The following is a 27,928-nucleotide window of genomic DNA, read 5'->3' on the forward strand; positions in this document are numbered from 1 at the left end:
CTCCAAAATTCCACCCAAGCTTTGACCACAACAGTCCACAGGGAGCATTGCCAGCCCTCTCCTCTGAAGGGGAGACACTAGAGGAAGAGCAGCTGAGCTCCTCACAAGTTCTGTTGGATGACAACAGCTAATGGGAGGTTCACACCAACAGGTGAATATCTCACATAGGTAATGTTTAGCACACAGGAGAAAAAAACAACCAACAATAGAGGGGATCCTAATTTTACACTACCATGCTGTATATGTTCCCCTGAAGGATGGGCCACAGCTAATGACAAATTTTCCTTGTCTTTGTCCAGCCTGGGAAACCCCAAACTTCGCTTGCCACCTCCACTGTGGCAGCTGCAGTGACTGCCAGCTCATCAGAACACACCTTCAGGTATTTGAGCAGCATTTGAGGACCTCTGCTACACATATTATCACTCACTAGCAGCCAATGAAGTGAGCTCCATAACAAACCAAAACAGTTGTCACAAGACTTGGGTAGGGATGATGCACCAGGTGCTTCCTCAACCCCAAGGTTTCCCTTCCTCCCCAGTACAGGGCCTAGAAACTGGCAAAAGCACATGGTCAGTGTGTCCTCACCCTCCAGAACACTTCCTGCTCTTACCAGGCTCCAAAGCAGGTGTTCTACTTTCCTCAAGGTCTGTTGGGTCTGTCTGCAAAGTTCTACCTGGGCCAGAGGGCTGCAGCCTGCTCCGTTTCTGAGCTGGTCTGGAATCAGCTGCTCTTCCAGGGCGCTTTCGCTGACGCTGTGAGAGAACAAAGCATTAACATTTTTGGTTGCAGATGTAATAACACCGCCCTTGGTTTTTGAAACACCTCTGACAGCACACAAGGATTCAGAAAACACTTCTGCACATGCCTGAATGCACATCTAATAGTTCTCTGAGCCATTCCCACCTGAGCATATCACCTCTGAGAAAAGACATCATCACTGATCTTTGACAAGCTGCCTCACCAGGAAAGAAGGAGCCTGTTCCAACGGCTTGAAAATGAGAAGACCTGTCCCCAATTCTATCAGGTTGCTGCACGCACTGTAAGTATTTCTGAACTACTGCTAACACCCAGAGAGATTGAAAACCTTCAGTACTGCAGAACATGAAGTAACATTAAGTTTTCAAGGGTTTCTGTTCCTATGCATTTGCTACAAACTCTCAAAATCCTTTTCAGAAGTACCTTGAAAAATGTTTCAAGAATCAGATTTACATTGAGTAGCAAAGTACTTACTGAGCTCATGGTGTTTTGTGATCAAAAAGCACCAGCAAAGTAAGTAGGACAAAAGCCAGTAAAGGAATGTCAGGGATGTGATCAATCCCTTAGATTCCTTTAGGTAGCCAACTGCAGATTTTTCACAATCAGAGAAAGCAGCTCTTCGAAACCTATCAGAAAAGTAGAGGGGAGATTGTCTATTTGGAACGCCAATTTTCTTGAACAATCACCCAACTAACATTCCCATTGTTCAGCCGTCAGATCCTGTCCAAAGTTGCATGGAAGTCTGTCACTCTGGTTCTTGAGCCCACCTGCAGCCCATCCTGCAGCCCAGCCCCTCAGCAGCAGAAGCCCTTTCAAGACTTCTCTGCACTCACCTGTACGGTCAAACCAGAGTTTGGCTCGCAAATGGCACCAAATCGCTATGTATTTCCACCTGGGATGGAGAAGACAGATGCTGTGCATATGCTGCGCAGCAGAGAATCCGTCAAATGCCTCAGAGAGTCCTTGCTAACAGACCCTTGGGAGCAGGAGTGCCCTTGGCACCCGGTTCCAACATTCCATGCCCCTGGCAACTGGTTCCAACATTCCATGCCCAGGTAACCAGTGTCCCTTTTGCCCACCCATGGAATTCCAGAAGGAGGTTCCAGATGACATGGAGGCACCTCATCCATCACCTGGTTCTGCTGCCATGCACTAGATCAGGGTGCTCAGGGCCCTGTCCAGCTTGGCCTGGAACATTCCAGGGACAGGGCATCCACAGCTTCTCTGAACAGCCTGTTGCCATGTCTCAGCACCCTCACAGTCCATCCGAACATGCAATGGAATCTGCCCATTTCCAGTCCCACCCCTGCCCCTTCCCCCATGGCTCCCTGCCCCCTCTGGGCTCTCAAGGCCGCACTGAGGCCTCCCCGGACCCTGCTCCTCTCCAGGCTGGACAGCCCCGGCTCTCCCAGCCTGGCTGCATTGGACGGCTGCTCCAGGCCTCCACACATCCCCAGGGCTCCTGCGGCCCTGCTCCACAGGCACATCCCGCCTGTGCTGGGCACAGCTGGACACGGCTCTGCAGTGGGGCCTCAGGGGCAGAGCAGGGCAGGCCTGCACCTCCCGCCGCCCTCAGCCTCAGCAACCTGAGCAGCACTGCAGCTTCTGTGCCCAAAGAAACCCCACCAAAACACACCTCCCCAATCCAAAATCAAATTTACATCCTTCCTTAACCCTCCTCCTCCATGTTTGTTTGTCTATTGTTGTTTTATCTCTTACGGTATTGGCTAAACTTTAACCGTAGTAAACAGCAATTAAAACATAATCACCTGATTATAAGCCGCACTTCTGGATTTGGACCAACATTTTCGTCAAAATGGTGCAATTTATAACTGTGAAATTACTGTACTTCAGTTGCTGTTTTGCAGGACTTGCCTGAGTAGTTGTCCTAAAATGCAGCAAAAAAAAAAGGCTGGGCTTTTCTGAATGAAGCCACATTGTAGCTGTCTTTCAGAAAGCAATAAATAAATAATAAAGCAAGCACAAATTGCCTATTGAAATTATTCTGCTCCCTTCAAAATCAGTACACAACCCATTGATGACCATCAGGCTCATCCCCACATTCCCAGCAGCTCGGAGCTCATTGCACAGTGCTTGCTGTGCTCCAGAGAGCACAAAGCAGCCTGGCCTGGTGCCCCTGACTATTTCTGCAAAGCACTCTGCATTTCCCACCTTTGCTGTGGCTCAGTGCAGAGCTGCAGCATTGCAGGCGCCTCCTGCCAGAGCTGTGGGAGGCACTGTCCCTGCAGATGTGCCCTGACAAGCTGTCAGTGCCTCCCGCTGGCCTCGCTTCCCCGGCAGAGCTGCCGTGCCTGAAGGACGCTGCCCTGGGCTGGAGCCTGCGGAGCAGCGCGGCTCCCTGCCCCTGTGCCCAGAGTGCTGCACACACTGCTGCCCTTTGCCAGGAGTGCCAGGGCAGCCGGCACAAGAGCAGCAATCCTCAGCCAGGCCACCAGCCCTGGGCTGCTGTTTGCCTTTCTCTCCTGCTGGGCACACTCCGGAGGGTCAATGTCAGCAATATGCGCTGTGCCCAGCACGGCTGCGCTTCCCCTCGGGACCAGCCAGCTGCCAGCTTGGCTCTGAGAGCAGAGGATTCGCCCGGGGCCAGGAGGAGGCACCCAGGGCCGGGCTGCTGCCTCCTGCAGCTCCAAGGGCTCCTTCCAGCTGCCTCTGCCCAGGCTCAGGTAGCTCCGGGCTCTGCCAGGGCTCTACTGGGGCTGCAACTGTTGAGTAATGTAACATCCCTTAAAAAAAACCTTTAAAATTCCTGTCCCCAAGGCAAAGGAAAACCAAGCCTGAGTAGACAAATACATTTTAAAAAATTTAAACTAGGTATGTTTCCCAACACGCGCCCAGGTTGTGTTGTGTTGGCTCTGGAGCTCTGTCCCTTGAATGCAGCCATGGGTTTGTTGCCAGCCCCTGTGCAGGCTGTTCAAACAGGAGGTTGGGTTAAACCCTTCCCCTGTCCTCAATTCTAAATCCTCCTGTGCCACTGAACAAGTTTCATTCTGTAATCACTGAGCACTGCTCATCCATGTAGAGGCTCTTTTGGTTCTCAAATCTTTATCTTGGTTCCAGATTTGAACAAGAGGAGATCCTCCTGCCATCAGTTCTTGGGCCTCAGGTCCCATTAAAGCTGTGGCTGCACAATTCTGCAGATAATGAGGCCACTCTGGCCCCTGGGTTAAACATTTTAGCACAAGAATTCCTTTGGCATGGCCCTGATTAACATCCACGTTGTGAAAAAAGAGGGTCACTTTCCTAGTAAATTTTAAAAGTTTTAATAAAAGACAATAAGAGACAAACAATAAAGCAAAAGGTTATAGCAGCAGGGTGCTTGGGCTTCAGCCAAAAGCACACCCTAACTCAGAAAACATTTCCTTAAATGCCTGAACCAGTTGCATATTCAAAGTTCTTCATGCATTATTCAAGGTCATTCCCCCAATTTCTAAATCAACACTTTTTCCTTCCCTGGGGGTCTGGTGTCCCGTAATTCAAGAATGTGAATAATTTCCTGATTATCTTTTCTTTTCCAGCATTCTCTGAGTTAGTTACATAATCAAAAGCTTTTTACATCACTATGATATAGTCCAAGAAAAATATATTTATCACCCTACTATTTTAAAGTTTTTTTTAATGGCAGAACAAAAAGAAACTGTATTTATACAGCAAGTTTTCCAACATTATACATATGATATTTATTCTTATATTTTCCAAAACCAATAATATAATATTTACTACAAAACACAATTCAAATTTGTGTTTTGAGCCTGGAAGAGCCATGACTGGGGCACCAATCATTTTGGTTTTATTTCATTTTCTGAAGTTTTGCTGTTTCTTGTGTCCATTCCACAACATTGAGGGTTTCAGAGATATTTTGGGATCATCATCCCTTTTGCAGGGAGCCCTTCCTGGCTTTCCCTTTCTCCCCTCCATGGGTGCCCTGCCATGTTTAGTCCCCGAAGATCCCACTGTAGTCACTGATGAGATTTTCAGAGCTCTCTGGCTGCCGACTCTTCCCAGCCCCCCTGATGTGTCACCCAGTCCAAAGTGCTTCTTATCTTGTTTTTTCCCCAATCCAGGATTTTTCATTCCCAAGGTGTGGGCAGATGGAGGAGGAGGAAAAGCCCCAGAGATCCCTCATGGGGAGGAGCTGCAAACCCAGCCCAGGGAGCTGCGAGGATGAAAGACCCTCCCTGAGCCGGGAAGGCGGCCGGAGATCCAGGCAGAGCTCAGAGCTGGTGGAGAAGCCCCACAAGTGCTTGGAATGTGGGAAGGGTTTCAGCTACAGCTCCTGGTTGATCCAGCACCAGATGATCCACACTGGGGAGAAGCCCTACAAGTGTTGGGAATGTAGGAAGAGCTTCAGCCAGAGCTCCCATCTGCTCCAGCACCAGGTGATCCACACAGGAGAACGGCCCTACACCTGCTTGGAATGTGGGAAGAGCTTTGAGCAGAGCTCACACCTGAGAAGCACACCAGCGCATCCACACCAGGGGAGAGGTCCCTACGTGTGTCCTGTGTGTGATAAGAGGTTTCACACCAGCTCCAATTGCCTCATGCATGAGTGGATTCACACAGAGGAGAGGCCCTTCCGCTGCCCCGACTGTGGGAAGGGATTCAAGCAAAGTGGCAACCTCACTGTCCACCAGCGCATCCACACTGGGGAGAGGCCCTACGAGTGTCCCTGAGTGTGGGAAGAGCTTCTCACAGAGCTCTCACTTGACCCGACACCAACGGAGGCTCCACTAAGGGAAGCCCTGTGAGTGCCCTGAGTGTGGGAAGAGCTTCAGTGCTCTGCTGCAGCTCCATTCCCCTATTGGAGGATCTGTTGCAGTGTTTCTTGTTAATGGATGTTCTGTTATTTCCCAAGCTAATAGTTTAGTCCAAAATTACACCCTCCCACCCATCTTGTCAATCTATCCTGATTTCCCTGTCAATCCTGCTTTGTGCCAAACCCCTGCTTAGAATTCCCCTTTGGAAATCCCCTAAAAGTCGAGGTCTCATTACTCCATGTTACCCAGTTTTCCCCCCTACCTTCTCACTTGGATAATGCCTTTGTGAGCCTTACCCTTTATTCCTCCCCAGAATTTCTCCAATTTGCTAAGAATTTGTACCTTCCCCTTGATTCTCCTCCATATTTAAGTTGTTGAAACTTTGCCATCTTTGTCATTTGCCCCATGGATTCCCCAAAGTAATAAATCCTTTTTATCCTATGCAAAAGACCTCTCCCTCTTCCTTGCCTCCTTTGAATGCAATCTGACAGCCAAAAGGCCATGGAGCCACAGCTCGAGCCACATCTAAGGCCTCCTGTTCCCGGGTTGTGACCCACTCTGGGCACAGGATCGTAATGGTAAAGTGAGTTCAGCTCTGGCCGTTGTGTGAAGGATCAGCCTTGGATGATCCCCAGTGACCCCCGTTGGGCACAGCCCTGGTGATCCGTGCTCCTGGTGGTCCCTGTTGGGTGGAGGGGAAGGGGTTTTAGAAATTTCTCTCCGTTCTCCGTGTCCTGCTGTGATTTGGTTGGTAATAAATTCCCTCCCCGTGCCCAGGCTGGGTCTGTTGTTCCCGTTCGGGGCTCGGGGCGGGATCTCTCCTGTTCCTGCTCTCAACTCCCGGGCCTCTCCTCAGCCAATCAGACAATGCGATGGAGAAGATTCAGCCAATCAGAGAGAGCAGCGCTGATGACTCACCGGTTGCCGGGCAGACCCGCAGCACCCAGTGTTCCCCCACCTGGACCCTCCCGCCCAGTCACGATCCCCCCGCGGGGTCCCCCCAAGTCCCTCCCCAGTCCCGCCCCAGCATAAACGGAACTGGGTCTAACTGGGAAGGTTTATTGGGAACGCTGGGAGCAGCCGAGCAGGGGCAGAGCTATAGCAGGGCTGGGAGGAACACACCGCCGCCCTCCAAAATAAACGTGCGGAAAGAGTGGGGGGTCCTGGCCGGGCCTGAGGTCCCGGGGTGGGGCTTCAGCTGCTGCTGGCTCAGGAACTCTGAGGTCAGAGAAAAGGGGGTGACACCGGGCTGGGGTCCCCAGGGAGAGCACACACGCTCTGGAGGAGGGGGCACACGACTCCCTGGGACCCGCACTCACCTTCTTCCGCAGGTAGAAGCCACGCCCCAGTTCCAGGAAGATGCAAGCCCAACACAAAGCCCCTGATCCCCATCTCCACCTTGCTATGGGCGGTGTCTGGCAGCAGCTCTGGGGATCTGCAGGGGTCAGAACCCACCTAAACCTCTCACAGATAGTCCAAGCCCCTCCAAGCACCCTCCCATTCGCCCCCAGCCCACCCAGAACTCCCTGAGACCTCCTCCCAATCTATTCCCAGCCTTCCCAGGACCCACCAAAGCCCCTCCTATGTCTCTCAGGATGCCACAGCCCCCTCCCCATTACCCCCACCACTGTTCCAGTAGGTCGGTGACCACCAAATGCCCTGAGAGCTCCTGCTGGCCCTGGAAACCCCTCAGCTGGATCTGGGCAGGGTAGAAATCCATCACAGACCAGAGTAGACAGCCAGGCCTGGGCTGGGAGCTCAGGGGCCACAGTGAGATGGACACCCTGGGGGGCACTGGGACAGAGCAGGGACACACTGGGATCAGCTGGGGGGAACTGGAAGAGATGGGTGAGGGCTGGTGTGGCACTGAGACGGACTGGAAATGGACTGGGAGGCACTAGGGTGCACTGGGAAAGAGGATGGGGGTCTGGAAGTGGACTGAGAAGACTGGGAATGGACTGAGAAAGACGGGCAGGGTCTGGGAGGGACTATGGGGACAATGGCATGAACTGAGGTGGCACTGGGAGGGACTGGGATGGACTGGGAGAGCCACAGGAGTCACTGGGGGAGGGGGACAGAAAGCCCCGGGGATGGGCACAGGGAGGGCTGAGGGCTCTGGGGTGATTCCCAGGGAGGTTTTGAGGGGCTCCAGGGTCATTCCCAGGGCAGGGCCCGAGGGGACACGCTCTGCCCCACGCTCACCTCTGTGCTCCATGAGGAACAGGGCCATGATCTTGTAGTTGTGTGGGGAAACTCTGCCCGCCTGAGCCCGATAATGCTCCGGTATTTCCGGTTTGCTGTTCAGGTGCAGGGCCTCTATCTGCCCAAGGGGGTGAACCCCACCAACAGCCCCACGTCGCTGTCAAAGCACAGCAACTCCTCCCAGTTGTAAATGAACCCAATCACCAATCTCAACTTCTCCGTGCCGTTAATGAAGTGGCACTCGATCTTTCCCATGAACTGGAACACCCCTGTGTGTGCAAGACACACGTCAGGGTGTGCCCCCCCAGCACCCCCGAGAGCACCGGGGGCCACCCCGGATCCCCACCCCGCACCCCCTGTGCCCCACGGCCGCCACGGGACCCTCCTGCCCACGCTCCCACTTCCTCTTTTCCACTCTTCTCCCCATTTCCCCTTTCACACCCTCTCCCCTCTCGCCTCCAGCTGCTCCCCAAATCACTTTTGGGGTCACATTCCCCTCATTTTGCCATTTCCCACCCGTTTCTCACTACCCCCAGCCCACTCCCACTCAGTTTTGGGGTCCCACCCTCTCCCACCCCTTCCTCACCTTCCCCCAATCCTCAGCCCCTCCCGCTCTTCCTTTGGGGGCTCCCCTTCTCCTCCTCCCCCTTCCATTCCGGGCTCCCCCCGCCCCCTTTCCCCCTTCTCCCCCCTGTCCCACCGCCTCCCGCCCCCCGCTCACCCGAGAGCTCCGCGCCCGCCCCAGGGGGGGCTCCCAGCCCCACCAGTGCCCCCAGTCCGGCCCCAGCTGCCGCCCCTCGCCCCATGGCCAGCGCCGGGCAGGTGCCGCCAGCCCCAAAGCAGCCGCTGGGGCTGCGCTGGGAGCGCCAGGCCGGAGCAGCGCGGGCTCAGCAGCGCCGCGCGCTCTCATTGGCTCCGAGCACTTTTGGCACTTTTGGGGACCCGTTTGGCAGCGGCTCGGCCCGGGACGTGATGACGCAACAACCGCTCCGCGCTCTCATTGGCTGAGCGCGCTCCGCCTGCTTCGCCATTGGCTGAGGCGGTTCCGGGACGCTGCGGCCCCGGGTGGGGATTTTTGGGGAGGGGGAACCTTGGGGTGCTGGGCAGGGGGGAGCGGGCACTGAGAGACACGGACTGCACTCAGCCCGACACAGAAAATGCACTTTATTGCACAGATTTTCGGTGTTCACAGGTTTAGCCCATCTTCTACTCGCAGCTCTGGAATTCTCCGGGGGTTCTGTGTCCCTAAAAACCCGAAACCACCACGATTCAGCCCAGAAAACCCTCCCGGGAGTTCCCTCTCTCTGATTTCTGCACTTTGGGGTTATGCGAGTTCCCCTTTCCTGCCCTCCTGGTGTTCCCTTCATGTTGTAACCCTGAAAACTGGGAGTTTTGAACTTTCTGTTCTGTCAGGCACTAACCCTCAGAAGAACACTGCTTTTCACCCAAGGCCTTGGTGAAGGCTTCCGAAAATGAATAATAGAACTAGAATCACTGGTGTTCAGATTAAATGGAAATGTGTAATATCCCATAGTGAAAAGTTTGTAATTTTAGATTTAAAATACAGTAATAAGTATGAGACAAAATAAAAATGTTGAGATCAAGGTTTTTCTTTCTTCCTTCTCCTCAAGTTGAAGTGGTACTTTTTAATAGGATAGAAAATGCCACACTGTGAGTCACGGAGGTTTAGTCATTTAGTCAAAAGTAAAAATAATCTAAGTGTTAGCTTTCAATTGAACTCTTTGGCCTTAAAAACCTTGTAAAGAGCAAAATACATCGATATTTCCTTCATTTTAAACTTGTTAGCTAAAAATACTATAGCATTCACTGTACTATAAATAGAAATTAATAAACAAGTAAATCCAAACACAAAATTCCGTGTCTTGTACATTTTTATCAGGATACAGGAGCAGCATATTCTGTGTTAATTACTTTAGAAGGGAAAGCTGAGTCACGACACTGTACATGTTGTTGGGGTGACTGGGGTAAGTGGAACACGGCCTCTCTTCCAAGCTTTAAAATTCAAATTGTGGAAGCACTGGGTAACTCATCAATTCCTTTACATGCCTAACTCCCCAAAACCATTGCTGGGGAGGAACTTGCTAGAAAAATTGGAAGCTTATAACCAGACTGTGTTTAGCGACTCAAATATGTGTATTTGCAATGTAGCTATAATTAGAGGCTGTGATTTTGGGTATAAACCACCTGTGTTTACTATTCAGTTGCTAATCAGAAACTATACCTTGTATTGTAGTGTAACCCCAACCTCCATCGGAATGGATTTATCACTTGTAAAAGGAATGTTAGAGTGTGTAAATTTGCAGCAGCTGCTAGAAAATGCCAAGGCTGAAGCTAAGAAGATTCTAATACTGGTTCACCATGATGGTAAAGTTAAGAAACAGGTAATGGAACAAATTAAGAGGGCAGGAGAACACCACTGGTGGGCAGTTTTTTGGCTGGTCCCCCACAGCCACTGGCATTTTCAGCACGTGGCTGCACCCCATTGTAGTTGTGCTGCCAGTGCAGACCTGTGTGTGCTTTGTTATGGCAGCCACTTGTTGTCAGATGGGGCAGGTGAAACTGTGCTCTGGTGGCCAGGTGAAGGGAGCGGGGCTGGCCAAGACCCTCACGAGGTGGTCAAGGGCAGGACTGGGCTGGCCTCTGTGTTTGCCACCAAGATCTTTTGGCTCCGCTGTTGGCTGCCCCCCAGCAGGCGCTGAGCGGTGGGGACACAGGCCATGGCAGCCCTTGATGAGAGGGATGGCCTTCTCTGTTCCCAGAGGGCAGCCAGGAGGGGGGACAGGCCGGGCAGCCTACGGATGGCACGGGCCGCACAGTGGGTGGGGTTGGAAGGGACCTCCTGAGAGGTTTCCTTTGCTCTGAAGCCACCTGCTCAAGCTGGGTCACCGAGGGCAGATTGCCCAGGACTGCGTCCAGCTGGGCTTTGACCATCAACACAGATGGAGACTCCACAACCCCTCCGGGCAAACCTGTTCCATTGTTTGATCATCCTCATGGCAAAGAAGCAAAAGTTCTCATCCAACCCAGCTGGAGGGATAACATCAATCCCTATGAGATACTGTATGGCAGCCATATCAAATCCCACACATTCCAGGTGAAGTTCACATGAAGGGGAAACGGGATTTGCAGAGTTGTTAAATGGCTTTAAGTTCCACTTTGCACAAACTCCAGAATTACATCGTGCTATCCAGACCCACAGGACTGGACACACCTGCACATCCCTTCCAGCCTGGAGACTGGGTCAGTGTGAAGTGGTGGGACAGTGATCCTCCACAAGCCAAGTGGACAGGACCATTCCAAGTCCCTGCTGACCACCCTCACCACAGTCAAAGTTGCTGGCAAAGGACCCTGGATTCACTACTCCAGAGTTAAGAAAGCTTCTGCTCCTGAACAATTGTAACAACAAAGACTGATGCAAATGATAATATATTTTAAGTGGTTCCTCTTCTGCATCTAATTACTAATCTTTTTCATATAATATTTGATTGTGTAAGATTTATTATTAAGTATGTATATACAGTAAAATCACGAATACAAGCCGCACTGAGTATAAGCCGCATCTCTGGGTGTTGGCAAATATTTCGTTTTTTGTCCATAAATAAGCCGCACCCGAGTATAAGCCGCTCTGTCATTCGCAGCGAGGACCCGCGTGCAACAAAGTTGCCAAATAGTAACAGAACGGTGGCAGGGCAGGGTCTACTGGCTCGGCTCAGGCTGTGCAGGCTCGGCCCGCTAGGGGCTGCTGACGGGGCCAGGTAGCCCAGCCCGGCGCTGCCGCTCGGCGGGGCCACTGGGGGCCAGCCACCGCTGCCACTGGGCTCGGTCACCACGGCCCGGCGCTGCCCTGTGGTGGCAGGCAGGGACGGAGCCCCCCGTCGCCTCCCAGAGCCGCGGCAGGGGCTGCCCGGGTCCCCCGCCGCCTCCCAGAGCTGCGGCAATGGCGGCGCGGGGCCCCCCCCGTCTCTCCCCCGGGCTGTGGTGAAGGAGGGAGCTCTCCCGCCTCTCTCCCTGCCCCCCGTGCTGCCTGCAGGGAGCCAGGCTCCACCTGCGGCCCAACAGAGTAACAATTTGTAACAATCGCGAAATGCTGGCTTTGCAGCAGCTCGGCTCGGCACTCTGGCAGGCACTTCTGAGGTTGTAAATGTCAGAAAATTATTCATATATTAGCCGCTCCTGAGTATAAGCTGCATTTCCAGTTTGAGAGCAAAATCTTAGTCAAAATGGTGTGGCTTTTATTAGTGAAATTACTGTAGGTCTAATCTGATCCTTCAGTACACCACTGCACACACGCTGGATGTGGCACCATTCACCACCCTCTCTTGGCCCAGATGTCCAGGAAGTTCTTAGCCCAGGGAAGGGTGAACTGCTGCAAGCCACAGGCTTCAGTTTTTCCAGGGAATGCTGTGGGACCTGGTGTCAATGGAGAAAGTTCCAGTACACAACATCCACAGCCCTCTTCACATTCACCAGGCCCTGGCAGAAAACTCTTGGTGGGCAGGAGCTGGGCAGGAGGCAGCCGAGTGCCCTGGCAGCAAGGCAGGCCAGGAGCAGCCTGGGCTGTGTGCCCAGGACATCAAGGACATGGATTATCCAGGTCACTGGGGCCTGGTTTGGGTTCCCCAGGGCAGGAAAGATGTCTGGCAGCTGGAACAGGGTGAGGGAAGGGCCTCCAAGGTGGGGCTGGAGCCCTTGGGCTGTGAGGAGAGGCTGAGGGGGCTGGGCTTGTCCAGCCCGGAGCAGGGAAGGCTGAGGGGCTCCTCATCCCAGCAAAGACAGGAGGAGTTTCTGTGAATCAGGCTGGTTGCAGCATTTCCTCAACACCAAAAAAGCATGACCTCCTTTTCTCCATCCATCACTGAAAGCTTTAAAAACATGGTATTTTTCAATCTGTTTTTACTCCAGGCAGAGCATCCTGATAAAACTTAACTCTGTTAATATTAATCACAGCATCAGCTTTACCTAAAATCAAGTCCATACAGTAATCCCTTGTGCATGGTGGACATGTCAGATGCTGCTGGGATGTCTCACATTGTTGAGGGAAGAGTTTCAATACGTCATAAATTTTATGATGTTTATTTTTTTTATATTAGCAATGAAGACAACCTGTCCCTGCCTCTTAGGTTTTACCAGTTCCTGACCCCCAAAGCACAGAAAAGTGAGGAGGCTGTGGGGGTGAAAGTTAGGGCACAGCCAGGGATTTGGGGTGGTTGTGAGCGCAGGGCAGGAGCCGGCCCTTGGCCTTGGTGAACCTCATTCAATTCTTCTGGGCCCATGGCTCCAGCCTGTGCAGATCCCTCTGCAGAGCTCCCTGCCCTGCAGCACAGCCACACTCCCAGCCAGCCTGGGCTCACCTGGACACTGACTGAGGGTGCCCTTGATGGCCTCATCCAGATCAGCAATGAAGAGATTGAACTGCCCTGGCCCCATGTAGGAGAATGTAGGAGGCGAAGGTGGGCTGGACGGTCGGGACAGATGGAGAGATCTCTATAAGCCAGGTCTTTGAACTAGTGTTTATTGCAAAAGGGCATGGGTAAAGAGGGCCCTGCCGGGAGCTGCCAGTCGCATCTTGGAGCAGGGCAGTAAGAGATTGGGGGGTAGTAAAATTTTAGAGGCTAAGGGTTGTAAGAGGTGAGAGAGTGGTAAGAGAGAAAGTAAGAGGTAAGATAGAGAGATAAGAGAGAGAACTAAGAGCTAAGAGAGCAAGTTTCCCATTGCAATACAAAAAATCTACTTCTGTGTTGAATATTCTAATTTCCACTAACCAATCTAGTACAAGATCTAAATCCTATAACATCTACATACAGCCTATAAGAATCATTGCATTACCATACTGTGTTGCACCTCAAACCCTAAAACTACTCTTTGGGCCCCTCCTGTCAAGCTAGCAGGGTCTTCTCTGACCTTTGGACCTCCTCTCCAGCAGAGGCAATTGTTCAGTCATGGGGCGATTACTTTCAGCCAGCCATCCTATTGCCTTCTAGTTATTTAGTAACTAAGGTTTGGTATCTCAAAGATGGCTTTCATTTCAATCTTGCTTATGGTTTCCATATTCTCAGAATCTTTTGCTAAGCAATCATGTTTATAAGGTTTTCCTGATTCATCCTTCCCATCAGCCCCAATCCTGAGCCCTGGGGAAACCCCTGGATGTGGCTCCATTGCCCAGCACTCCTTGGGCCTGGCCATCCAGCCAGATTTCTACCCAGGGAACAGATGCTGCACAGGCTGTTGGATCAAGTTCCTGGGAGCCCAGAAGATTGGCATTAGTGCAGCTGTAGCTGTGCACAAGAGCTCTTCAGCCACTTTCTCTCTTTTCCTCCCTCTGGGCATGGAGGGAACTCCTGACTTCAGCATTGACTCGTGTGTGCAAAGACTAAATCTGGGCAGAATCGGGGCAGGGAGGATTTGGGGCATTTTGGGATATGTGCTGGGCACAGAATGTGTTTGCCTTTGTTCTAAGACCCTCTGCTGTGGAAAGTGGATGTAATATCCAGCAGAGGAATGACTTTAGTTTTCTTTTAGAGCTCTGCCTTCCCTCGGTTTGTTTGCTGAACATACAATAAATGAACATTCTTCTGTGTCACAGGCAGCTCCTTCTCCAAGGAAAGTAGATGGGAGTTGGTGCCAAGGAGCTGAAAGCTGCAGGCACAGCCTGGGGTGGAGGAAGCTCAGATTTGCACAAGGCTGCTCTGAATGTCAGGGGTTGGATGAGGGAAATGATGGGGTGAGGGTAGGGACAGAGTGTGATTGATTGTCAGCCATAAAGTGTCTTGTTTCTCATGTCTATTCAGAGTGCATTAGGAAGTGCTGGGGATCAATATCAACTGGATGTTGCTGATACCAGTGTATAAACAGTAAAAGAAATCTAAATAGGAGAAAACAATTGTTTCTGCATTGTTTTCAATATAGAATACTCTTTTTGAAATCTCTGTAATTAACCACAGAAGAATTGAAGACTTGTATTATACCCAGGGACTTTTCTTGTTTGGATGTTTAGAACAAATGTGAATTAGCTTTTATTATTATCACTGAAATTCTCAATAGAAGGGCTCAAGAAAGAAGAGATCTCTGGAGTTGTAAAACTCATCACCAAACTGCAAGTGACTGAGGATTCATCCGCCTCAGAGCAGGTATGAACAGAAATGGGCACAGCTTTGTGGCTGTCCCAGCTCTGGGATGGGCCCTGGGCCTGGAGCAGGAGCAGCTCTGGAGGGTCCCAAGGCCGGGGCTGTTGTGCTGGCCTGGGGAGATGGGATGGCAGCAGGGGCTGCAGAGCTCTCAGGAGCTCAGGGACAGGGGATCAGGGCACCCAGGGAGCCTCCTTTTGCCTTGGCCAAGCACCTTGCCCATGGCTGGGGCTGAGTCCTCTCTGAGCTGCAGCTGCTGCTGTGCCCTTGCCATGGGCTGAGGCCGTGGGGCCACTGCCCAGAGCCCTCTGGGCTTAGCAGAGCTGTGGGGCCAGAGCCGGCTGGGCTGTGCTGGGGAGAGGCCCTTGGTGCTGCACAGAGCTCAGGGCAGCTGGCAGAGCTTGCAGGGAGCTGGGCTGGCCTGAGAGAGCCTGCCAGAGAAAGCAGCAGTGTCCATCTCAGCCTGGCTGAGCGTGCAGGGGCAGGACTCAGCCCAGGCCTTGTGGGGCAGGGCCAGCGCCTGTGGAAGGCATTGGAAACAGGCAAGTGCCAAAGAGAGAGGAGGCTGCTCTGTGCCCTTGGTGGCATGCACAGAGCAGGGAGGGGGCCCAGGACATTTGTCACTGCCAGCCTCTGTCCCCAGCCATTCCCACCCGCAATGCTCCTGTCCTGGGCTGGGCCTGCACAGGGGCTGTGGCACCATGGCTGGGCCAGTAGGGCACAAAGGGGCCATGGAGCTGCATTTTTGGTAGCAGTGTCACAATGGACCCTCGCTTCCATGGGGCCCTGCAGTGTCACAATGGGTCCTTGGTTCCATGACAAGCCCATCATGTCACAATGGTCACCTTGGTTCCATGGGGCCTCTGTTGTGTCATAATGATCTCCTTGGCTCTGCAGTGGCACAATTGGATTCTTGGTTACATGAGACCCCAAAGTGTCACGATGGATCCTTGTTTCCATAACTGTGTCACGATATTCTCATCAGTTCACTCAGGCCCCACAGTGTCCCAATGGTCTGCTTGGTTCTGCAGCTTTAAAATGGCCTTTGGTTCCATGAGACCCTGCAGTGCCACACTGGCCCTTGGTTATACAAGACCCCACAGTGTCACAATGATCCCCTTGCTTTCAGGAGCCTCTGAAGTGTCATAATGGCCCCTTGGTTCCTTGAAGCCCCACAATGTCACGACAGACACTTGGTTCCATTGGCCTCCCCTGTGTCACAAGGGTTCCTTGATTCCATGAGCCCTTGCAGTGTCACAATGCTCTCCTTGGTTCCATGAGGCCCTGAAGTGTCACAGTGGCTCCTTGATTCCATGAGGCCGCTCAGTGTAACAATGTTCTCTTTGGTCCCAATGGGATCTGCAGCATCACCATGCACATTTGGTTCTGTGACATGCTACGTGTCAGAATGCTCTACATGTTTTCCCAGTGTCACAAGGGTCTCTGTGGTTCCACAGTGTGACAATGAACCCTTGGTTCCATGAAGCCCTGCAGTGTCACAATGGACATTTGCAGGGCTGGAACCCCTCTGCTCTGGAGCCAGGCTGAGAGAGCTTGGAGCTGTTCACCCTGGGCACGAGAAGGCTCAGGGAGACATTAGAGCCCATTCCAGCACCTAAAGGGGCTTTGAGAGAGCTGGAAAAGGGACTTTGGACAATGTCCTGGAATGACAGGAAAAGGAATAATGGCCATGAGGTGAAGGAGGGTAGGTTTAGATGGGATATTGGGAAGAAATCTTCCCAGTGAGGCTGGTGAGACCCTGGCACAGGTTACCCAGAGAGGCTGCAGACTCCTCACCTCTGGAGATGTTCAAGGCGATGTTGGATGGAGCAATTCTTCTCCATGGGAAGGTGTCCCTGCCCATGGCAGGAGATTGGAACTGGATAATCTTTAGGATTCCAACCCAAGCCATTCTCTGATCCTAGATTTGCCCCTCCCAGCCTCATTTAGCAGCAGCAGGTTGACATGTTCCTTTAGACAGCCATTTACTGCAAACACAGCAACTGAATTGACTTTGCTCTGGATGTTGCCTGCAGACCTCCATCAGCTTCAGCTGAGCTTTGGCTTTCCTAGAACACATGAACACACTCAGGTCAGATTTCTGAATTCCTCCTCTGTAGCTTGTCCTCACTTCCACCTCCTGGTCATTTGCGTTGTGGCTCATGCCTGTCATTTGTCCCTGAGGCAAGCACAGCCCCCCTGGCCAGCACAGGCCCCACATCCCCTCATCAGACACAGCACAGGGAGTGTTTTGGGTGGGCAAATGTTCCCCACCAGAGTGTCCACTCCAGACCTCACTGTCCGGTCCCACCACCCACATCCCATACCAGGGTTCACAGAGAGCCCTGCTCTGGAGTCTGCCAAGGGCTGGGTGAGGAGGGAGCCTGGACAGGGCTGATGCTGCCCCTAGAGCAGTGCTGAAATCAGCAGGAGGAGGGAGATAAGCACAGAACAAATAGACCAAGAAACTGGGGTGAGTGCCCAGGTCTGAAAGTGTCTGATGGAAGAGGTTGGAGAGATGCTGAATTCCCTGGGGCACCATCGCAGACTGGCCATGCCACCAAGGCCACAGACCAACCTCCTCAGTGCTGCACCTGCCTTTCTGAGATCCCTGTCAGGGGACTGGAACAGCACCACACACCTGCTGGAATGTGCCCTGGCCCTGCAGAGTCACACAGCTCAGCTGACAGAAGCAGATTTTATCGCCTGGGCACTTCCCAGGCTAACCCAGCTTCTGTCCAGCTCTGCCCACCTCCCCTGCCCTCACCCCAGCCCGGCCCAGCCCAGCCCAGCCCAGCCCAGCCCATTCTGGGTGATCCCCATGGCAGTGCCTGCTCTGGGGTGCTCCAGCACTGGGGCACTCACCCCACAGCCCTGGCCCCCTTGAAGGGCTCAGCAGCTGCTGAGGGGCAGAGAGGGAGGTCAGCCTCCACATCAGCCCCAGGGCTGGAGCTCCCCATGGCAGGGGAAATGGAGCTCAGTGACAGTGCAGAACTGCTGGTCCTGGCTCCAGGAGATGCCCAGCACAGGCTGCCTCTGCCCACTCAGTGCCAGCCCCTCTCTGTCCCCAGGCCAGCACAGCAGCCCTGGGCAGGGGACAGAGGGGCCTGGCCAGAGCTGGTGCCTGCAGCAGCAGCTTCCTCTGCATTCCTCCCTGCAGGCACAGAAACGCTCCCTTGCTCTTCTCCCTGGACATCCCATTCCCCAGCTGAGCGTGTCCTGGCTGGCCAGGCTGGCTTGTCCTGCTGGCCCAGCCCCTGCTCCCCACAGGGCCCTGAGCTGGCACTGCTGCTCAGGACACACCAGGTTCTGCTGCTGTCCATGGCCGGGGCTGCAGGGAAGCAGCAGCTCCAGGGGGAAGGTTGCAGAAAGGCTCTGGGTCCTGAGGCTGAAAGGGGCACCCCAGGGTCCACAAGTTCTGTGTGTGGGAGCTGAGCTTGTGAGCCCTTGAGCTCTCCCAGGTACTGGAGCTGCACCTCCAGCTCCAGAGGAGATGTGACAGATGTGAGCAGAGACAAATATTTCCTGCTGGATTCTTTAGTGTGGCTTCCTTATAGCTGGTGTCCTGCATTCATATGTAGAGGAGGTGTTTTGTGTCAGGTAGCAGTGGTAGAATGATAACAATAATATTATTTAGCTGAAAATAATATTAAATGCATAATACACAATTAGAATAAAAAAGACACATATGATCAGAAGAGTATCTGAATTTTTTAGATGAGAGACTCATAGCCATCAAAGCTGTTCAAATACTTTCCTCAGGGATTCCTGGAGATGAGAGGTGACCACCAGAGGCCAAGGCGAGCCAGAGCTCTCTGTCCTGGCAGCATTTGTCTGGCAGATGCTGTTCATATAGGGAAATTTTCAGCAGGATTATCTATTTTTGTCATGGGCACCGTTTAAAGATGGATGGTTCTTTTGTACAGGATGGAAAGAATGGGGCCCCATTTCTCTGGGGGCTGATGAGAGACAGCTCTCAACATTCCAGGAGTAGCTTGACCTGCCAGGTGGCCCCTGGGAGGCCAAACCAGCCAGATCTGTTCCATGTTCTCTTGGTTCCATGAAGCCCCACAGTGTCACAATGTTCTCCTTGCTTCTGCAGTGTCACAGTGGCCCTTTGGTTCCATGGGGTCTTGCACTTTTCCATGAATCCTTAGTTCCATGGGGCCCTGCAGTGTCACAATGGACCTTTGGTTCAATGAGACCTGTGATGCCTTAAGATTTTAGCCTTTATATCTTTCAAATCCTGTACTGCATTAGAACACATCTCGAAACTCCATTTCAAGTGTTAGTTAAGAGCTTTCACATTTTGGTCAGACAAAACAATTCCCCTAGGCCTGAAACTCAAAGACACCTGGCAGCCTCAGGCCCTGAAAAATATAAACAAAAGTGAACTGGGGGAATATGAATGACTTCAATATTATGAAGCTGCAATTGGAGGATTAATCCTGATGTGTAAACGTATCAGGCATGAAGTGTCTTGATTTTCATATCTATTCAGACTGCATTAGAAGGTGCAGGGGGTCAATATCAATTGGATATTGCTGGTATCAATCTATAAATATGAAAAGAAAACAGGACATAACACTTCTCTCTACATTGTTTTTAATATAATGTATAGTTTATTCACTTTGAATACACTTCTGAAATCTGTGTAATTAACCACAGAAGAATTGAAAACTGAAATGATTCCCAGGGGCATTTCTTGTTTGGGTGTTATGAACAAATACTAAGTAGTTTGTCTCACTGAATTCCCAGACTGAAGAGCTCAAGAAAGAAGAGTTCAATTTTAAGTTTGTTGTGGATTTAGTGTTGGCCTAACTAGCCAGTGCACTCACTAGAATTATTTACTCATTTCCTGCTGGGAGATGGGATTAGGAGGAAGACAAAAGAGACTTAAACTTTAAAGGGTACAAAGAAAAACTTTATTGCTAGAAACTATGAGGAAGAAAAACCAACTCAGAATAAAACTTCAGAATATTTCCTTCACACAAGTTTTTTTTTTCTTTCACACAGATAACATACAGAAACAACTCAGCCAGTTTACTATCTCTAAAACTAGTCTTTCACCAATTTACTTGGGTGAGGAGAGCTTCTCTTCAGTCTATGGAGATTTCTCCACAAGAAAACAGTTTTCTCCTGGTCTCTGTGTCACAGTGAATCAGTCACTTGGGAGAATGTAAATCTGATCACTGTGTAGAAATTCCTTCCTCAACTTACAGTTTTCCCTTAACTATTTTTGAGGACCGTATCAACTTACGAGGCATGCTTTAAAGATTAAAATACTTCAAATAAAAGCTCTCTTGATCTTTGAAAACAGAGTTCTTTCTTCTACTCTTCCAAGGGGAGAGCAGGGATTTCCATCTCACTCTATTCAAATTTCTCATGGGATCACAACCATTTCAACATCTGCTTTCTTTAGCACAAATGACTCTACTCATGTCTACAATTAAAACATTTCATCTACCCCTTAAGGCTTTTTCTGTGAGTTATGGAGGAAACAAGAGTGTCTTCTCCACAGCTTCAAAAAAGGCAAATTTCAGTCCACAATTCACCTCCTTCTGTCATCTGAGACCTGACACTTCCTTTTGTCTGATCTTGGTGTTTTCATGCTGTTTCTGTGCCTATCTCCATCTTGGCCCTCTTCTTTCACTCAGGAGAGAGAACAAAGTGTCTGCAAGTCTCATTCTGGGCAGTGACAGAGTTCATATTTTGCCCAGGCCTGCAGATGGCCATGCGATCTCTCCTGGGCCCCAGCCCGGAGCTATTTTACAATGGAAACGTTTTCGGTGGCTGCGCTGGGGGCCCGGGCCAGGATAGCAGGGCCCAGGGCAGAAGGGCAGGGGCTGCTCTGGGAGGGGGGCTGGGATCTCGACAGCCAGGCTGGAACTCAGAGGCTGCACCCACGGGCCGATGGCTCCCCCTGCCCCTTGCCCGGTGGGTTCTGGAAAAACTCATCAGGGGCAGCATTCCAGCCACACCACGGCCGGTCTGGCCACTCTGGGGCAGGGGGAAGCAGGCAGGATCTCAGCAGCCGATGGCCCTGCCCTGCAATCCCCCTCCCCCAAGTTACTCAAACTGTGGAAGAGGACAGAAAGAGAAGAAATGGAAGACACAGAGAGAAAGACATAAAAGATACAAAGATGCACACACACAGCTACCAACTCCTGGATTTTGGTGATGTTCAGATAGAAATTCCAAGTGGAGGTAGGGTCCAGATGTGTGCTTGCATTGTGGTCTCCCTTAAATACACCTTGATCTTCCTGAGCCATTCCCCCATGTGCACTTTTGGTCATTTGGTCACTCAGGAGCTGGCCTCGGGCTCCAGGGGTGGCTGTGGAGCATTGCCTTTGGTGTGCCAGGGACTGGCAGACACTCCTGGGCTGGGGTAGAGGCTCTGGGGGGATTGGGGTTACAGGGCAGTGCAGTGCTGGGGTTACAGGGCAGGGCAAGGCTGCATCTGCCCCTTTCTTCTCTCACACATGAAATATTTCGAGCCAACAATCTCCTCCAGTCTGTCACAACAGGCAATGTTGGAGATGGAATCCCAATTCCAGCTATGGGTGCCTGGAGAATCAGGAAAGTTCTTTCCTATAGGAAGAAAGCACAGTCTTCCCCAGGGTTTTGGGGAAAGATGAGAGGTGACCCTGTGAAACCACAGCCAGACAGATATGTCCTGGCAATATTCCTATGGGAACAATCCCTGGATATAAGGAAATTTGGCATTGAAATCCCAATTCTGGCCATGGATGCCTGGAGGAGAAGGACAGTTCTTTTCCACAGGAAGGAAAGCAGGGAGCTCCAGTGTTTCAGTAGGAGATGAGATGATGGGTTCAACATGCCAAAGTCAGCTGGTTCAATCAGGTGGCACCTAGGAGACCAAACCAGCCAGAGCTGTTCTGTGTTCCCTTGGTTCCATGGGGCACCAGTGTCAGAATGTTCTGCTTGGTTCAATCAGGACCCCTCTGTGTCACAGGGAACCCTTGGTTCCATGAGGCCCTGAGGGCTCCCAATGGTCTCCTTTGCTCCATGGTGCCACTCAGTGTCACAATGGCCCCTTGGTTCCAGGAGGCTGTGAAGTGTCTGAATGGTCTCTCCATGGTTCCATGAGGCCCCACAGTGTCACAATGGACCTTTGGCTCCATGGGGTCCTCCAGTGTCACAATGGACCCTTGGTTTATGGGGCCTCCCAGTGTCACAATGATCCCAACATTCCATGGATTCCACAGTGTCAGTTCAGTCCCCTTGGTTCCATGAATCCCAGCAATGTCACAGTGGTCTCCATGATTCCATGAGGCCCCACAGTGTCACAATGTCCCCTTGGTTCCATCAGACCCACAGGGTCACAGCGCTCCCTGCACACCTTGAGGACCCACATCACCCAGCCCAGGACCATTGCCATGGTTCCAGTCACTTCCCATTATGATCCCAGTGACTCCCAGTGTCTCTCAGTATATCCCTGTTACCCCAGCATGTTCCCAGTCACTTCCACTTCTTCCCAGTTGCTTCCAGCATGACTCTAGTACTCAGTCACTCCCAGTATGATCTCAAAGACCTCCAGTATAGACACAGTAACTCCCACTTATTACCAGTTGTTCCCAGCATGATCCCAGTTAGTACCCAGTGTTGTCCCCTCCACTATCATTCCAGACACTCCCAGTATATCCCAGCTGTCCCCAGTATGCTCATTCCCAGTCATCCCAGTATGGTTCCAGTTGCCCTCAAGATGATTTCACTCATTCCCAGTATATCCCAGTCACCTCCAGCACACACCTGTCATTCCCAGTTGCTCCCAGTAGCCCTCAGTGTTGTCCCAGTCATTCCCAGTATTTCCATGTCCATGCTCCAAGTGCTGCTCCCATCCCTGATCCATGGGGATGGGAATGTCCCACTCCCTTCCCGGGGCAGGGTCACACCTGAGCCAGGTGTGCAGGGCAGGACCTTGCCCTGAGCCCAAGCACTGTCCCACCTGCAGGATCTGCTTCCCCTCAGCCTCTTCCTCCTGCGGCCCCAAGCCCAGCTTGGTGCTGAACAAAGGGGCTGGGCTGGGGTCATCCCATTGGGGAAACTGGGATATAGTGGGAGAAATTGGCACTACACGGATGGTGACTTGGAGTGGCTGTGGACAATTAGAATCATGCTGGAAGCAACTGGGAAGAAGTGGAAGTGACTGGGAACATGCTGGGGTAACAGGGATATACTGAGAGAGACTGGGAGTCACTGGAATCATACTGGGAGTGACTGGAACCATGGCAATGGCCTGGGCTGGGTGATGTGGGGCCTCAGGGTGCTCAAGGAGTGCTGTGACCCTGTGGGGTCTGATGGAACCAAGGGGACATTGTGACACTGGGGGGTCTCATGGAATCATGGAGACCACTGTGACATTGCTGGGCCTCATGGAACCAAGGGGACCGTACTGACACTGTGGAATCCATGGAATGTTGGGATCATTGTGACACTGGGAGTCCCCATCAAACAAGGGTCCATTGGGACACCACGGGGCCTCATGGAACCCTGGAGACCATTATGACACTTTGGGGTCTCATGGAACCAAGGGAGCCACTGTGACACTACGAGACCCCATGGAGCCAAAGGTCCATTGTGACATTGCAGGGCTTCATGGAACCATGGAGAGACCATTCAGACACTTCACAGCCTCCTGGAACCAAGGGGCCATTGTGACACTGAGATGGCACTGTGGAACCAAAGAGACCATTGTCACACTGAGGGGCCTCATGGAATCATGGAGACCATTGTGACACTTATGAAGGCTCCATGGAATAAGGAAAGCATTGTGACACTGTGAGACCTCATGGAACCAGTGAGACCACTGTCACCCTGTGGGTCCCCACAGAACCAAGAGGACCATTGTGATACTGTGGGGCCTCGTGAAATCAAGAGGCCTTTGTGACACTGCAGGGCTGCAGGAAACCAAAGGTCCATTGTGACATCGGGGGTCTTCATGTCATCAGTGGTCCATTATGGCACTCTGGAGCCAAAGGAGACCATTGTGACACTGCAGGGCTTTGTGGAACCGAGGGGCCATTGTGATGTTGTGGAACCCCATTGACCCAAGGGTTCACTGAGACACTGCAGGACTGTATGGAACCAAAGCTCCAGGGTGACACAGAGGGGCCTCCTGTAATCAATGTTCCATTGGGACACTGTGGAGCCAAAGGAGACCATTGTGACACTGCAGAGCCCCATAGGCAAAGGTCCCTGTGACAATGGAGGTCTTCTTGTAATCAAGGAGCCATTGTGACACTGCAGGGCCAATGAAATCAAGAGAACACAGAACAGGTCTGGCTGGTTTGGCCTCCCAGAAGCCACCTGACTGGTCCAGCTGGCCTTGGCATGTTGGGGGTATCTTCTCCTCTGCTACTGAAACACTGGGGCTCCCTGCTTTCCATCCTATGGAAAAGAAATGCCTTCTCCTCCAGGCACCCATGGACCAGAACTTGGGATTTCAATGTCAAATTTCCTTATATGCCAGGAATTGTTCCCATAGGAATATTGCCAGGACAAATCTGTCTGGCTGTGGTTTCACAAGGGTCACCTCTGATCTGTCCCCAAAGCCTGGGGAAGGCTCCATGCTTTCCTTGCTATTGGAATAAACATGTCCTGCTTCTCCAGGTGCCATGGCCGAGAATGGGATTCCACCTTAAAATTTCCTATATCCAGAGATTTCTCCCAGACAAAATCTGTCATGTTATTAACAAGTCTGCCTGGCCTTGGCCTAGTGAGGCTCTCTACCTAGCCTTGCAAACACTGTGGCTCTCTGTTTTCCTTCCTAGGGAAAAGAGCTGTCCTGCTTCTCCAGGGCACCCATGGCCAGAATTTGGGATTCCACCTCCAATATTGCCTATTGTAAGAGACTGGAGAAGACTGTTGGCTTGAAAAATTTCAAGTGTGGGGGAAGAAAGGGTAGGTTGCAGCCTTGCCCTGCCCTGTAAACCCAGCACTGCACTGCCCTGTAACCCCAATTCCCCTCAGAGCCTCTATCCCAGCCCAGCAGTGTCTGCCAGTCCCTGGCACACCAAAGGCAATGCTCCACAGCCACCCTGGAGCCCCAGCCCAGCTCCTGAGTGACCAAATGACCAAAAGTGCCACCTGGGGAAGGGCTCAGGAAGACCAAGGGTCTGTTTAAGGCTGACAACAAAACATGCACACATCTTGACCGTACCTCCTCTAGGAATTTTTATCTGAACACCACCAGAATCCTGGATTTGGTAGCTATGTGGGTGCATCTCTCTATGTATTTTGTCTTTTTCTTGGTGTCTTGTATTTCTTCTGTTTCTGTCCTCTTCCAAAGTTTGAGTAACTTGGGGGAGGGGGATTGCTGGGCAGGGCCATCGGCTGCTGAGATCCTGCCTGCTTCCCCCTGCCCCAGAGTGGCCAGACCGGCCGTGGTGTGGCTGGAATGCTGCCCCTGATGAGTTTTTCCAGAACCCACCGGGCAAGGGGCAGGGGGAGCCATCAGGCCCGTGGGTGCAGCCTCTGAGTTCCAGCCTGGCTGTCGAGATCCCAGCCCCCCTCCCAGAGCAGCCCCTGCCCTTCTGCCCTGGGCCCTGCTATCCTGGCCCGGGCCCCCAGCGCAGCCACCGAAAACGTTTCCATTGTAAAATAGCTCCGGGCTGGGGCCCAGGAGAGATCGCATGGCCATCTGCAGGCCTGGGCAAAATATGAACTCTGTCACTGCCCAGAATGAGACTTGCAGACACTTTGTTCTCTCTCCTGAGGGAAAGAAGAGGGCCAAGATGGAGATAGGCACAGAAACAGCATGAAAACACCGAGGTCAGACAAAAGGAAGAGTCAGGTCCCAGATGACAGAAGGAGGTGATCTTGGACTGAAATTTGCCTTTTTTGAAGCTGTGGAGAATAGACTCTTGTTTCCCTATAACTCATAGAAAATGCATTATGGGGTGGATGAAATGTTTTAATTGTAGACATGAAGCAGAGGCATTTGTGCTAAAGAAAGCAGATGTTGAAATGGCTGTGATCCCATGAGAAGTTTGAATAGAGAGGAGAGAGATGAAGATCCCTGCTGCCTCTCAGGGAAGAGAAGAAGAAAGACCTCTGATTTCAAAGATGAAGAGAGCTTTTGTTTGAACTATTACAATTCTTCAAATATGCCCCATGATATGGTCCTCAATACCAGTTGTGGGAAGACTGGTAGCCTGAGGAAGGAATTTCTGCACAGTGATGAGATTTCCATTCTCCTGAGTGTCTGATTCACTGTGACACAGAGGCCAGGAGAAAACTCTTTTCTTGTGGAGAAATCTCCATAGACTGAAGAGAAGTTCTCCTCACCCAAGTAAATTGGTGAAAGTCTAGTTTTAGACATAGTAAACTGCTGAGTTTTTTCTTTACATAGTCTGTGGGAAAGAAAAGAAGTGGTGTGAAGAGAAATATTCTGAAGTTTTATTCTGAGTTGGTTTTTCTTCCTCATAGTTTCTAGCAATAAAGTTTTTCTTTGTACCCTTTAAAGTTTAAGACTCTTTTTCTTCCTCCTAATCCCATCTCACAGAAGGAAATGAGTAAATAATTCTAGTGAGTGCACTGGTGTTTTAACCAACGCTGAATTCACAACAAATTTAATATTTCACTCTTCTTTCTTGAGCTCATTTGTTCAGGAATTCAGTGAGAAAAGCTCAAAAGTTTTTGTTCAAAACACCCAAACAAGAGAAGCCCCTGGGAATAATTTAAGTTTCCCATTGTTCTGTGGTTAATTAGACAGATTTCAGAAGTGTATTCAAAGTTAAAAAACTAAATACTGTATTGAAGACAATGAAGAGAGAAGTGTTTTGTCCTGTTTTCATATTTATAGAGTGATACCAGCAATGTCCAATTGATACTGACCCCCTGCACATTCTAATGCAGTCTGAATAGATATGAAAATTAACACTCTTCATGCCTGATAAGTTTATATATCAGGATTAATCCTCCAATTACAGCTTCATAATAATGAAGTCATTCCTATTCCCCCAGTTCACTTTTGTTTATACTTTTCAGAGCCTGAGGTTGTCAGGTATCCTTGAGTTTCAGTCTTAGAGCAATTATTTTGTCTGACTAACATGTGAAGACTGTTAAATAACACTTGATATGGAGTTTAGAGTATGCACTAACACAGTACAGGATTTGAAAAACATAAAGGTAAAATCTTAAGGCATCACAGGCCTCATTGAACCAAAGGTCCATTGTGCCACTACAGGGCCCCATGGAACTAAGGATTCATGGAACAGTGTGGGACCCCATGGAACCAAAGGTCCATTGTGATGCTGCAGGGCCTCATGGAATCCTGGAGGCCATGGTGACACTTTGAGACCTCGTTGAATCAAGGGGCTCTGCAGGGCCTCATGGAACCAAGGAGACCCTTCTGCCATTGTGAGTCCCCACAGAACCAAGGGTCCATTGTGATACTGCAGCACCAAGGAGAGCCCTGTGACACTGCAAGGGCTCATGGAAACAAGGGACCAGTGTGACACTGTGGAGCCCCATGGAAACAAGAGGCCAGTGTGACACATCTGGGCCTCATGGAACCAAGGATCCAATATGACACTGCCATTGTGACACTGCAGGGCCCCATGGATCCAAGGGAACAGGTAACAGGTCTGGTTGGCTTGGCCTGACTGCTCCAACTGCCCTTGGCATGTCAAGGGTCTCTTCTCATGTACCCCTGAAACACCTGGGCTCTGGGCTTTCCTTTAAATGGAAAAGAACTGCTCTTCTCATCCAGGCACTCATGGCCGAAAGCAGGATTTTGCCTGCAAAATTCCCAATATCCAGGGATTACTCCCAGACAAAAACTGCCATTACCAACAAGCCTGGCTGGCCTTGGCTTCCTGAGAGCTGCATCTCACCTGCCCCCAAACACTGAGGCTCAGTGCATTACCTTCAAATAGAAAAGATTGTCCCTCTTGCCCATGTACCTATGGCCAAATTAGGTATTTTCCTCCGAAACTCCCTACGTGCACGGGTCACTGCCAGACAAAAGCTGCCAGGACAGACAGGTCAGCCTGGCCTTGGCGTCTGGTCATTGCCTCTTATTTG

At 51.3% G+C, this 27,928-nt stretch overlaps 2 protein-coding genes across 2 annotated transcripts; one reads left to right on the plus strand and one right to left on the minus strand.

Annotated features, from left to right (window-relative positions):
* The first annotated feature begins 3,707 nt into the window (after nt 1–3,707).
* Nucleotides 3,708–6,309, plus strand: LOC117011526 (zinc finger protein 239-like). The gene is given in 2 exon segments (XM_033086949.1): nt 3,708–5,441; nt 5,443–6,309. Coding segments are annotated over 2 exon segments (768 nt in total). The 5' UTR covers nt 3,708–4,739; the 3' UTR covers nt 5,509–6,309.
* Nucleotides 6,310–7,764: 1,455 nt separating this feature from the next.
* Nucleotides 7,765–8,653, minus strand: LOC117011527 (SLA class II histocompatibility antigen, DQ haplotype C beta chain-like). The gene is made up of 2 exons (XM_033086950.2): nt 8,455–8,653; nt 7,765–8,002 (listed from the first exon to the last, which is right to left on the minus strand). Exons 1-2 carry the CDS (start codon nt 8,537–8,539, stop codon nt 7,848–7,850), a joined length of 240 nt encoding a protein of 79 aa, XP_032942841.1. The 5' UTR covers nt 8,540–8,653; the 3' UTR covers nt 7,765–7,847.
* Between the last annotated feature and the right edge of the window lie 19,275 nt (nt 8,654–27,928).

The sequence above is a fragment of the Catharus ustulatus genome, unplaced genomic scaffold (assembly GCF_009819885.2).
Source record: "Catharus ustulatus isolate bCatUst1 unplaced genomic scaffold, bCatUst1.pri.v2 scaffold_75_arrow_ctg1, whole genome shotgun sequence".
Taxonomy (NCBI): Eukaryota; Metazoa; Chordata; class Aves; order Passeriformes; family Turdidae; genus Catharus; species Catharus ustulatus.